The sequence below is a fragment of the Olea europaea genome, chromosome 4 (assembly GCF_002742605.1).
Source record: "Olea europaea var. sylvestris chromosome 4, O_europaea_v1, whole genome shotgun sequence".
Classification (NCBI taxonomy): Eukaryota; Viridiplantae; Streptophyta; class Magnoliopsida; order Lamiales; family Oleaceae; genus Olea; species Olea europaea.
In genome coordinates, this window is record NC_036240.1 from 9079221 (window position 1) to 9092990 (window position 13770).

Consider the following 13770-nt stretch of genomic DNA (forward strand, 5'->3'; position numbering starts at 1 on the left):
AATCATCCACTAAGGACAAAAAGTACTTGCTCCCACCAAATGTGGAGTGCTTCTCCGGGCCCCATAGATCAGCATGGACATAGTCCAATGGTCTGCTGGTCCTATGAGAGCTAGCTTCAAAGCTAACCTTATGAGACTTACCCAAAACACAAGTTTCACAGAATTCCATAGTTTCAATGTCATCTTTTCCAAGTAATTTCTGATTACTTAAAGATTTTAGACCTTTAAACCCAATGTGACCCATTCTGTTATGCCAAAGTTCAGTTTTGTCTTTACTCACAGCAAGAAGGCTAGAATCAAATGGTATTTCAGTTCTACCCTCAAGATAGTACAACCCATTCCTCTTAGGCCCTTTCATAACTACAAGAGAGCCCGGCCCCATTGTACATCCTGATGGCTATGTCACCAACTCCAATCACATTTTGAGAATTATTGTCTCCCATGTAGACCTTCCTAGGTTCAGTCTCCCTATAGTTATAAAATCAAGACTTATCAGGGCACATATGGAAAGTGCACCCTGTGTCAAGAATCCAATTTTTGTCAAATTCTTCTTCAGACACATTCATGACATGCAAACTATTAAATTCAGTAGCAATAGCAGCATTATCAACATCAGAATTGTTCGGGTCTTTTTGTTTCCTTTTTCAATCAAAGCAGTCTTTCTTGAAATGTCCTAACTTTCCACAGTGATAACATTTCTTACCGCTTTTATCTTTAGATTTGGATCTCATTTTAGATTTTCTTCTCCCCTTCTTGTTATGGAAGTTGAATTCTTTCTTTTCAGATCTTCCCCTAACAAATAGACTCTCTTCACGAGAATGAATTCTGTTCTCTCTTTTTAATTCAAGTTCTCTTGATTTTAAAGCATCAGAAACAATAGTTTGAGTGAGAGTGTCCCTACCATACTTTATGGCATTTTTCATTTCTCTGTAAGATTCGGGCAAAGAGTTTAGCAATATGACAGCTAAATCTTCATCATCAAATATTTTATCATTATGAGCTAGACTCTTAACAATTATGCTAAAGTCACTCAAATTCCCCTCGACATCCTTCTCCGGGTCCATCTTAAAACTAAACAACTTCTCCAACAGGTATATTTTGTTAGGTAAAGTTTTAGTTAAGAATAGGGCATCTAAAGCAATCCACAAAGTTCTAGCAATTTTAGCACTATCAACTTGTCTCACAATGTTATTAGATAGATGCAAAATTATAGAACTGTAAGCAATTTCATTCATGTCTTCAATTTCAATTGGTTTAGCTTTTAACTCATCAGAAAATGTAGCGGGATCATCAAGAGCTTTAGCAACTCTCTGTTAGACCAAAATGGCCCTCATTTTCTGTTTCTATATCGAGTAATCCCCCTTTCCATCGAATTGCGATAATTCGACCCTCGAACCCATTATAGATTCTATAAAAGAGTGGCCTGTACTCGTGGACACAACAGAAAAGGTTTTGAAAAATTCTTTTCCAGATGATCAATATAAAATTGAGTACCGAGTTAAAAAATAACTTTTAGAAATGAAGCACAACAGTGAAATAATCCGTTCACGAAACACAGGTATATAAAGCAGGTAAATATGCTTCCAGGTTACAAATTAATCACAAGAATTCAATCAACAGAATTCACAAATAAGCAACCAAGCAATAACCATGCATAAACCGGTAAGGATACCAAACCTAACCTAACGGAGAGTTTGGAATAATCTTACCAAACTACTGTTGACAAACAGTAAATATACCACCAAATTTCTGAACCAAATTGCCGTAGACATCAAGCTCGGGGCAAAATCGTCCAACTTTTTCTGTAAAATCTGAAATAGAAAACAAACGACATCAGTGCGTTCAGGACGTCAAAATAAGTAAATTGCCCGAAAAGAGCTCGCCGGAGGTCCGGCCATGCGCCGCCGCCGCTGGTCACGCACCCCACCACAGGGTGTGCCTCCTCCTGCTGGTCATGGTTCCGTGGTCCATTTCGTCGGAAAGTCAATAGGTTGGCCGGAAATCAAGTTTTCAGATTCGGTCAGAAAGTGGTAATGGCGATTTCCTTGCTGGTTTTTGATCGATTTTGGACTAATATCACTCCTCCTAGCTCTGATACCAGTTTGTTGGGGATCCTGGGAGTTCAATCAACCAAAACATCAATCAACAAACAAGATTCAAGGCAAAAAAAAGAAAATATAAAACCGGAAGAATACAACCCCTTATATGGCCGAAATCTGTCCAGCTTCTTCTTCTTCCTTGCAGCAGCTTCTTCATCTCTTATGGCAGATTTTACAGGCTCAGGAACAACCCCATGCTATGCAAATCGCCTTCCAAAGAAATAGAGAAAGAACCGGCAAAGAACCCCTTGAAAAACCACCAACCAAGAGACCACCTTAAGGAACCAACAAAATAGAGGAGAGTTTCTGTCGAGCCACACCGGAGAAAATGACCAGCTTGCCTCTTTTGAAATAACCCCCACCCAACCGAAGACACTGCCCTCTTACACAAAACGTGGGGTAAGTAATATGTTAGGTGAAAAATTGGTCAAAGCTTCTCCCACAAGATTAAATCTCGAATCATTGATCTTCATCCAATGGTTCACAAAAAACTGAATAAAGTGGGTTAAGATAGCCATATTCTCACAAAAATGTATCAAGCATTTAATACATTGTCCCTATCAACAATAACATCAATCAATGTTCAAATAAGAACCACAATGATCTTATTCAATGTAACAAGTAGGTCATGGCATGGTTCGGGTTGAGTTGATTTGGAAGCCAACTCGAAACCAGAACCGCCTTTATTGGTTTAGGTAAATTTCAATCCAAATTAATCCAATTAGCAGTTAAAATCGAATGAAACCAAACTGGTTTGAGGTGATTTGGTTTGGTTAATCGATTTGCATACTACGTATCAATAATATATATAATTTAAATGGTAAATAGTCGATTTTACAAAATCATCCTATATATTTGATAGTTACCAAACAATCACACAAAAATGAAAAGCAATGCTACATTCTAAATTTGAAATTTACGTCAAACACTTATTGCTTTATTTTCTTTTGATATTTGGAGTTTTGTTATAAAAAGCATAGACAGTTATTTATGTTTTTATTATTTCCTTTTTAAGTTTAAAAAGATGAATTGTAAAATGGAAAAAAATAAAAATAAATGTATTAGTGGGTTGTGTCAGCTAATTCACGGGTTGGTCTCTTAAATCAAAACCAACCCAATCCGACTTTGTAATGGTTAAAATTAATTGAATCAAATCGATTTTTTCTGTTCAAATCAATCCAAATTGGCCCAACTCGATTTGGTTGGTTTTTCAATTTTTTTGCTCACCCCTAGTAACAAGTATTGAAATAGTGATAGTGGTTTGACTAGAAAAAATGAAAATCAATCTCGAATATGATCTAATTACATGTAAAAAATAAATAAATAAATAAATAAATTAGCTACGATATGTCTGTTAACTAACAATTGTCGCCATTTTATGAGATGATAAGGAACAAAATCTGACGAAATGGAAAAATTTGAAATTAAATTGAAAATTATTATTGAAATAAATTATAGTTCAGTGGCTCATGCCTCATAGTGTGCTGTAATTTGATCACCAACCACAAAATATGTTAAAGAGAATACATTTCAAAATTTGATTACATGGAAATTATACTGAAAAATCAGCTGAATCAGTCTAGTTATAGACATCTCAATTTGTCATTTGGCCTATAATCCTCTATTTTTTCGACGCCAATGAACAAACCGGTTTTTTAAAAAAAATATTCCAAACAACTGGGAATTATTTATTTATTCGAATCAAACATTTCAGATGAAGTCTTTAATTTAATTCAACCAAACAAATAGAATTGGATATTCCTCGGATCTCAAAACAGGCTACAACCCAATCATTGCACACATTATATGGACCAACCAACAACTAGCTGGCCCTTTCCAGCATTTTCCTTTTAATTATCAAATTTTCATTTAAATTTTTTTCACAAGCATACTCGAAGGAAAAAAATAAAAAAAAAAAACAAAAAAAAAAAAAAAAAAAAAAAAAACAGAAAAATAGAGTAATAGAAAGAAAAGAAGAAGCTTTCACAATAACAAACACCACTAACAACCATCGCCACCACCGCCACCGTGAGAACTACCGCATGCGCTTCCACTCATATCCGATAGATGACTGGAAACAACCACGACGGCGGCAGCTGCTGTGCCTGCATCTGTATTGGCAGCTCTGCCACCACTGTCTAGTTGAGTATAGTTAGTTACTCCAAGACTACTATCCTTTTCCTTTTTCTCATGGATTCCTGTTGACTTGGATCTTCTTTTACCACTTTCACTTGATTTGAATCCCTTCGACTCTGGATCATCATTTCTGCTTCTTTTACAGCTTGTGATGCAAAAACAGATCTTCCACATATTTATAATCTTCTATCAACAAGATTTCTTCCTCATTCTTTCTTGACTAATGCCTCTTCCTTATATATAGACCATGATTAGCTAAGCCAAAATTGTTTAACTCTAAGTAAATCCTAAAATAAATATTTTTTTTAAAAGTAAATTGTGCTCGACAAACTCACTTGTACCAAGCTTACGACTAAAAGTAAGAGTTCATGTGAGGGATTTATCATTATAGTAACGTTTCTTTGCACCAAATTACTGGTGTCAAATATGAGTTAAAATGACAGTAAAATTCTATGCAGGTGCTAAGTATAGATAGTGCTACATAACATTATTCTTTTTCATAATTGTTGGATGATTTTATTGTTAATTAGGTGCTTCAAAATTTGGTCAAAGATTAGAAGATTGCGTGTTGTCTTGGTTTAGAAAAGAATAATTAGAGCCAAGTGAAAAAGGAAAGGAATCAATTGCATCCAAAATTAAGGAAACAATATTTGGGCGCCGGATTTCTTTCTTTAACGTGGTTTTTTTTTTTTTTTTCATATTTTAGCCTAGTTTTAGAGTTTGACTCGTGTACTATAAAGAACCTTACTATATGTACACTATAGTGTATACTTTAGTTTACACTCTGTCATGTGATATTACCCTATTTAACAGTTTAAATTTCAAATAGTTTTTTCATTCAATTGACACTTGAAAACAATGCAAGTGTCAACCAAAATATCAAAAATCAGTGTACAAATAGCAAATTTCGTACTATAAATATGTGGCTCATCTTTCAGTTTAGTTTAAGCCAAATTGCTGTGTCATTGTAATTCTCTCCGTATTGTCGAGTTTAATAAAATTCATTGTTCCTCTGCTTAGTTTCTCTTTTTCTACTTTACTTTAATCTTGTTTTCGTGGTACGATCTTGAATATTTCATTATTTCCATTAAATCTTAATCTTGTATCGCCTTTTGGATCAACATTTATTCGTCGCACTTTGATTTTTTCTCCTTTTCTTTTTAAAAGCAGTCAAATGTTATATTCATATATGAATTCAAAAACTGAAATCAAATTTAAACACAAGAATGACACTCGACAGCCAGTAGGCTGACAGCTCAATCTGTGATCTTTACAGATTATTGGTCAATTGATTTATATTTAGCCCCGTTTGGTTTTGAATTTTCAAGCCAAAAAATCAATTTTTTGACCATTATTTAATATAGTCAACCGTCATTTTTTACTACTTCACTCACAGATAGAATCCACTTTTCTCATAATCAGTACCAAACAAACCCTAAATTTACTTTGCGAAGCAAAGATTCCATATAAAAGCTTCAAACTAATCAATTAAAGTTCAACTGCAGAGAAATGTTTAAAGCAATTATGACGCGGAATAAAGGGTATTTGTACAATTGATTGATTGTTAAGAAAAAGAGAAAGGTGCCCACTAACATGGAGTAATTACTTCAATAATTCTTTTCTTTAATTATTCACGGCAATAATGTGAGCAAGCTGACGAGTAAAATTTATCACCGATTATAAAAAAATAAAAATAAATAAATAAATAAATAACTACTTTTGTGAAAGCCCCTTTAACAAGCCTCCTACTTTTGAGCAGAATAGCTTTTTTGATAAAACTAGCTTAAAGCTAGTTTGATAGAACTTTTAGCCCATATTTGAGATCCATTATCTAAGAGCTCTTTTTTTTCTAAATTCATTTTCAACCGCAAATTTTTGAAATAAAATAACTGTACGTATAAAGCAAAAACTTTTGCATACTTTTAATTACGCATCCTCTAAAAAAATAGAGTTCAAATAGAAGCTTACTTAGGCTTCTTGAAAAAAAAAAAAAAAAAAAAGGAGGACAAAGCTAGTTTAAAACCCGTTTGACAAGATTTTTACTTTTGCTTTTGTTTCTTGTAGAAGAATTTTTCGAAAAAACTATCTTAAGTCATCTTCCTTTAAAAATCCTCCTAACCAGATAAAGTACTTCTAGAAAAAATAACATAAACATGTTCAAAAATCAAAAGCAATTTCTTCCTTTTATAAACAACTTTTTAATTTTTCAAAAATTCAATCTTCAACCAGGTCCCCTAAAAACTATTCTAACCAAACAAATTTTCACAAAATTATTCAAATGTGTTCAAATTAACTTTTTTAATTACAGATGCAGCTTTTGATTATTATTATTATTTTTAGTCTAGCTTGATTCACAATTAGAATATATCATGCATCAGCCACGTTGGGTTAGGTCAACAGACTCAAATATAATTTCTTTTTATCAGCAATCAATTTGTAATCTTCTAATTAATTTGTCCATTTACAATTGTCATAACAAATATCAAATGATAAGCAGCTCACATAATAACTAGATACATAACTGTAGTTCAAGTACATCCAAACTAGATTGACATGTTCTAAAATATCTATCATATGCATGAATCATCAATGTCGATGTTCAAAATTGCGAAGTGCCATCGAATCAAGATAATTTGTCATTGTCAGAATTCAAATCTTCGACGTGCTTGGTTCGTTCATAATTTGTGGCCAGCCTTGGCAGAAACAAGCTAAGCAATGACGAACACTAGATTTCAATGACAAACCAATTCAAAAAATTTTGCCAAAAAAGAATTACTAACCATGAACGTATACACATATTTTCCATTTTTATTGTACAGGCACAGAGCCATCTTGCTTCATCTTTATAAGACTGTTCTCTATGTTCCGCAGGACAGGTTTATAGCTGCAAAAATGTCGAATATCAGTAATAAGAAAACTGCCAAAACAGAAAATGTGGAAGCTTCAGAGGAAGGCATACAGGCGCGCAAGACCATTATATGCTTGTGTAGCTTGCTGGAGGCGTACTGAGAGCTGCAAGACCTCTGCAGACAAAGCCTCGGCTCTGCTTTGTTCTTTAGCAAGTTGGCCCTGCACGATTTAGAACATGTAATCAGTTGACACTACAAACTCCACGCTTTTCCCACTAAAAATACAGACACGATAAGTGCAAAATGACATTTCTCCAATTCAAGAACTATACAATGTTATCACTTATTAATTAAAATAGGACACCCCAAAAAAATATTGAAAAACAAGGTAAGTAATTAAGAAAGAACAGTTTCAATTAACAAACCTTGAGACTCAAAAAATCAGATGCATATTGGGAGCCTTCTCCTTCCTCCCTGGCTTCCAGAAGACCTATCTGGATAATTCTATCATTCGGAGTCGGTAAACTGGTTTGTTCTGCACGCAACTTATCTAACATACCACGGAGTTCCTCATTTTGCTTCAAACAATCTTTCACCTGCATGAAACAAATATTATGCAAACTACATGGAAGAAAGAGAAGTTGATCTGGAAACAGACACTTTAAATTTTACAGGATAATTGAAGATTGGTAACGTAATCCCAACTGAAGGCTAATCATATATCTTTTAAGCCACTCCACCAAATTGAGCTTAAAAAACAAAGAGCTATACATTGGCGATAAACAAAACATATGATGAGTACAAAGCTTATTGCAACAAGGTGCAAAGACAGGAAAAGTGACACGCTGCTCAGCAAGTATAAAATCTTAAGGCAGAGGCTGCCCTTTCATTCAAGATAGAAGAAAATTCAGTTTAGGACTCAAAAAGTATCGGAAGTTAACAAAGGAAACAGTTTGAAAGTTTTCGTAGAGAGTAATAAAACATCTCTTCGTTAATAAAGCATTTGCAAGTTGTAACCAAATACCTGATTCTCCCAGTGAGCCACTAATCCTACTGAGTCCTGATAAGCAGTTGAGAGACTAGAATTCTCGTCAAAAAGCCTCTCTATTTCAGAAGACTGAGAATCAATCTGTAAATGACAACAGAAAAAATGAATTTTGGTTCTTGATGCTACACAAGGTTAAAGTAGAAAAAATGTACCTCTATCATAAGTTTTTGCCTGCTACTTTCTAATCTCTCAATAGCTACTGCCATATCATGCAATTGCTTCTCGAGTTTCTCCTTGTCTTCCTGCGACCATATATATATAATGGCAGAAGGTAACAATTGGTGTATTAACACTAAGATAAAGAATAGGTACAGGGCCAAATCAGAAAGGGCAAAAGTAAAATTCAGTTGAACAACTAAAACAAATTGTGATTTTCCAAAAACCTATTCCAATATGCAAAATAAATTCTAACGACTCGCCCAAGAACTAAACCATTATCCATCGAAAGACTATTCTTACCACTGAGAATGTTTTTGATTTTTCTGTGACTTCCTCTGCATTGCATAAGGAAAATAATGCATAAGATAGGGAATCAGTTATTAAGGAAACACAAGTGAATTTAAAAAAGAGAGAAAAATACCTTAATATATAATCAAAATTCAACTCGGCCAAGCCTTATCCACACATAAAAACATTTCTACATGGATCATTTTCTTCACTCCACTCAATTAAAAGCCATCTCCAAGTCAAATTACAAAGGCTCATTTTTCATTTGTTAATTTTAATCCTTTGTTATTAAGTCAACCAACTTTTCTATGTTTATCATTAATAAATAATTCCTTCAATTTTACTAACGAGTACATCTAGTAACCTTCGTTTAATACAAACAATCTATTTCAAATGGCTATCTTGCATTTTATAAAGAAAACTCGCGTGCTTATTTCTTATCATCTCTCTTCTTTGTTTTATCACAAATCCATCTTAACATCTTCATCTCAGCTCCACTCAATTTAAATACAGTATTTAATTAATAGCCAAAAATTGAGTGCTAAATACCATCTAGGTAGAACACAAACAGGAAAAGTGACATGGCACAATTAGAAGTGGGCACGATAGAATGACACAAAATATCGGTGAAACATTTTATAAAATAAATTTTTATATTCAACTTCACAAACCCGTCTAGTATCAACTGAATACTAAATTAACGTCTAGTATTCGCATTGAGTTTAAATTTGATGTGCTTAGTAGTCCAAAAGTATACAAAAAACAAATGTTCAACTAGTGAAAATATTCACTTCAATTTTTCATATTAATTTGACAGGTGCTCAATTGTATAACCATCAACAACATTTGCAGCACTCTTTCCTGTTCTACTTCTCTCTTGTCTCTCTCCCCCATTTTGTATCATACCCCACGCTAAATCTCAAAATTAGATTTAAATGTCTAGAAACAAGTTTAAAGCACTTCGTTTTAATATTCCTAAGCAAATATGCAAAACCTGAGCTCGTTCTGGACATCGCTGCAAGTTTTTCTTCCAACTCCTGCTTTTGAAGAATAAGGGCAGATGTCCGCAGTTGCTCCTCTGCTAACTGTTGCTGCTCTTGCTGCCTCATCATTGACTCTTTCTGTAATTTCAACAACCATGTGACTTACAAGACCATATAAATTAGCATTCACTGACACTAGAAATGTTTGAAAATATGACCTCAAACTGAGACTTTAAACTGGCTAGTTCATTTTCCATGGCTTGAATGCGATCAGGTGGATATCCTGTAGCGGTTACACTGGCTAGAGGATCACTCATTGATTGCTGTAGTAACGAATTCACTTCTGCTCTCAATGCAGCCGCATCCTCCTCAGCCTATTGCAAGAGGCATAATAAGCACTAAAAGAAAATATGCCAACACTGGTAATCATGAAAACCACTGCCTTACACGGTACTGCTCTTCTTCTGCTTCTTTCAGTCTTTTCTTTAATGTGCGAAGCTGTGCTGACAAATCCTCCTGCTCTAAAATAGGAGTTTATAGGTGATGAGAAGAAGCATAAACATAAAACCCTACCATGAGAAACTTCAGAAATGTTAGGGTTGCACATACCCGAGCAACAACTGCGGCATCTTTTTCCATCGCAATATCCCTGAGAGCTTTTCTCAGTGATGGGACAGTGTTCTGCTCCTGCAAAATCAAAGAGAAGAGAACACATTGATTAATGTTCACTATAAAATGAAATTACCAAAATATTTACAACGTTTGTACTCAAAATCAAGGTTCAACTTTTCAATCGTTAATGGTGATTTGTTACCTATCCAAAAGAAAAGAGATATAAATCATTAAATTTCACATTCTTTCATCAGTCAGATACTCCTATTAAGAAACAAGTTTCTCCTATGATTATATAAAGGGTTAAACACATCGTTAATCACCTAATTTGTAGCGTTATTTCACTTTGGTCATAAAACTTTTTTTTTTTTTGTTTCATATTGGTCATTGAACTTTATTTTCCTCACAGTTCAGGCGCTAAACTGAATTGCTCACTCACAAAAAATGTCTGGCGTGAAAAATCCACTTTTCATTGTCTTTATAATCCAATTGCAGAAAAATGCATCCTCTTGGACTAGTGCTTTTGAAATATCATTTTCTAAAGCAACAAAAAGTTATTATGGCTCTGTTTGACCCATATTCTTTAAAAAAAAATACGTTTTTAAACAATGATTGGATATTATTTCAACCATACATTTTTCGATAAAATAATATTATATGCAAATCCAAAAGTTTTTCTTATCTTTTAACCACCTATTTCCCATCAATACACTATTCAAAAATGTATCCTTAGGAAAATAATGTGGTTCAAACAAGAGCTATATAAAAAGTCTAAATCTAAATCTTCTCCCTTTCCCTCTCACCACTACCATCGTAACTAACAACAGACAAGTATTTCTGTTAACTTAGCAAACAGAGGCGTGAGGAATGCCTAAATATGTCAGTAGCTAATTTGGACCATAAATGGTTCGTTAAATAAAGTAAAACAATGCTATAAATTGAATGACTGACATTGTTATTAACCCATTATATGAAAGATCATAGAAGTAAATCCACAAATAATGATTAATCCCACTGACATTAACAGATTGTAAGTTCTGAGAGAGAGAGACAGAAATTTTGCCCCTATGTTGTTTTAAATGCAATCAAGCATGGTCATACCACATAAATCCTGTAATTTATCCAAACACATACATGATCATATGCTAATGCACACACACTTCAACAAAAACATTGATTTCTATAATTAGCAATTTTGTAATCTTCACTTGAATACAATTAAAATCAAAAAGCAAACTGAATATCATCAAAATAAAATTCAAATCAGATTGCAACTTACAGTCATATTAAGTATTTAACATAAACCCCTCTAAGAAATTAAAACAATCAACATATAATAAAATTCTCCACTCTAACCATGAATTTCATAAAAAATGTCAAATTCACTTGAAACGCATAAAACTCCTCATGAATCCATGGACCCGAAGCCTCAGATGTGGAACACAGGCTTTCAATGTATTAGATAATTATCTTATTCATCTTCTATCTAGCCATCTATCTTCCACTGCAAATCAGCTATAGTAAGTAATTAGTGGCATGTACAATTAATGTTCCATGAACATGACCTTTTGCCATTTATCTTGGGGATTTCTTCAGTGGTGAAAATCCACTTCTTAATTGCTCTCTCAGCAGAATAAACAGCGAAACCACCGCCTACTTGGATACCGTTACATCAGATCCTTCAGAAGCTAAGCTATGAAGGCACTCAAACTAATTGCCAAATCAAAAAACTACTTTCTTGAAAGCCCTCTTCATCTTTAGCCATTTTAAGTCAATGCTAATCCTTTGTTGACTTACCAAATTAAATAATGAAGTGAAGGTGAATGCAACAGGTGATCGAAATTGTGACACAAATAAGAATGAAAACCATTGATTTCCTCTTACATGGCATCCCATTTGGTGTGAATAGGCATAAAATAGGTTACAAAATTATTAAGATATTGCCGTCTTAACCAAGAGCAGTTACCAGATCACTGACTCGCTTCTGCAGCATGTCATTCTCAATTTCTTTTGCATCAAGCTGATCAAATGCAGAAAAGGATTATTAGTGCAGAGAATACTGCATATAGGAAGGCTATATAATCTGTGATACACCAGCTAAAAAGTAGAGCGAGCCAGCTGATAACTATGACAAACTCCATTCAACTATGAATGTACACTTGTATCTAATCATACAATGATCATACCGTGGAGGTCAAGTTCCTATTTACTTCTCCAAGCTCCGCATTCCTCTGTTGCATATCTTTTAACTGTGATACTAATCCACTGATATCATTCTACATCATAAACAACAGGGTCAAACTATATTTAGGTACGCGCAAAATTAACAAAAATATACACATTTAAAAGGGGACAACAATTTCCCTAAATTTCAATTCGTATGACAGGAAAGATATTTAAAAAATATATCATTAGGTATCATAAGGTACACACACATATTAGACAATGGTCTATGTAAAAACGAGAACATAAAAATAAACCACCGGTTTTCATATTTGATAATATATTACGATCAAGAAAATTATAACAAAAAATGAATTATAAAGCTGCGAAAAAGGGTTATTTGTTACCTCCGAGAGTCTATTTCCGCTCTCTGATTTTTTCATTCCCACAACATCTATGAAAAAAAAACCCCAAAGGATATCAATGACATACAATATATTTATATTTTTTAAATCTGGAAAAAAAAAATGGAAAAAATTATCACCTGCGATGGGAGCTTTGGTAAGATCTGGTCCCGAGGATGCTTTGCTCAATCTTTCAGCTGCTCTCTTTTGTCGAATTTCTTCCAGCTGAATATATGTAATTACGATTACACAAGAAATTCAAAAAAATAAGGAAAATGAAGATCTTGTACAGATCAACAGAGAAAAATTATGAGAGAAATCGATTTACCGTTCGCCGACCCAGTGATGCATGGCGAGAATCCATCATATTCTCTAACGGATTTAATTGACGGAGCGAGAGAGATTTGTTGCCTGAATGGTTCCAACGGTCGACCTCACGTCGTCTCGAGGAAACGCAACGGCAAGTTCGAAGTTGGGATTTTTGGCACTTGTTTGGTTCATTTAAGCCCTCGTTTGGGCTCCGGGGTAATTTTTAGTTTGTCTTAGTCAAATGGGCAATTTTTCATTTAACCAAAAAAATTTGTCTATAATCAAAATGACCTTTTATTGAGTAAAAGACAAAAATACCCTTAAATAGTTTAAACAATTACAAAAATAGACTTTTGTTTCAAAAGACAAAAATACCCTTAAGTTACAAATTAAAAAATCAAACACTTTTCACTTTATATTTAATTATTTATTTTAAACAATTACCCAAATTAAAAAAATTAATATTAAATTTACTTTCTTGTTTAAATATTTCATTAATTAATTATCTTAATCGGTTATATATATTATTTATTTAATATTTAATTTCTTTATTTAATTATTTATTTAATCACTTGCTTAAATAAAAAATTAATATTTAATTTAATTTCTCATTTAAATATTTTATTAATTCATTATCTTAATTGATTATGTATATTTAATAAATTATTTAATTATTTATTTTAAACACTTATTCAAATAAAAAATTAATATTTAATTTTG

At 33.3% G+C, this 13770-nt stretch overlaps 1 protein-coding gene across 3 annotated transcripts; it reads right to left on the minus strand.

The window, feature by feature from the left end:
* Positions 1-6637: 6637 nt before the first annotated feature.
* On the minus strand, positions 6638-13264 carry LOC111393540 (calponin homology domain-containing protein DDB_G0272472). 3 transcript variants are annotated; one of them, XM_023019117.1, is made up of 16 exons: positions 13070-13263; positions 12882-12966; positions 12745-12791; positions 12361-12450; positions 12141-12194; positions 10172-10249; positions 10010-10078; positions 9781-9936; positions 9574-9700; positions 8592-8626; positions 8285-8374; positions 8109-8213; positions 7510-7680; positions 7195-7304; positions 7016-7119; positions 6638-6943 (listed from the first exon to the last, which is right to left on the minus strand). In XM_023019117.1, the coding sequence occupies exons 1-15, from the start codon at positions 13106-13108 to the stop codon at positions 7044-7046; spliced, it is 1332 nt and encodes a 443-aa protein (XP_022874885.1). In that variant the 5' UTR covers positions 13109-13263; the 3' UTR covers positions 6638-6943; positions 7016-7043. The 3 variants fall into 3 exon arrangements, with proteins under 3 accessions (XP_022874885.1, XP_022874886.1, XP_022874884.1); XM_023019118.1 differs by having other exon boundaries at positions 6648-7119; positions 8291-8374; positions 13070-13264; XM_023019116.1 differs by having other exon boundaries at positions 6648-7119.
* Between the last annotated feature and the right edge of the window lie 506 nt (positions 13265-13770).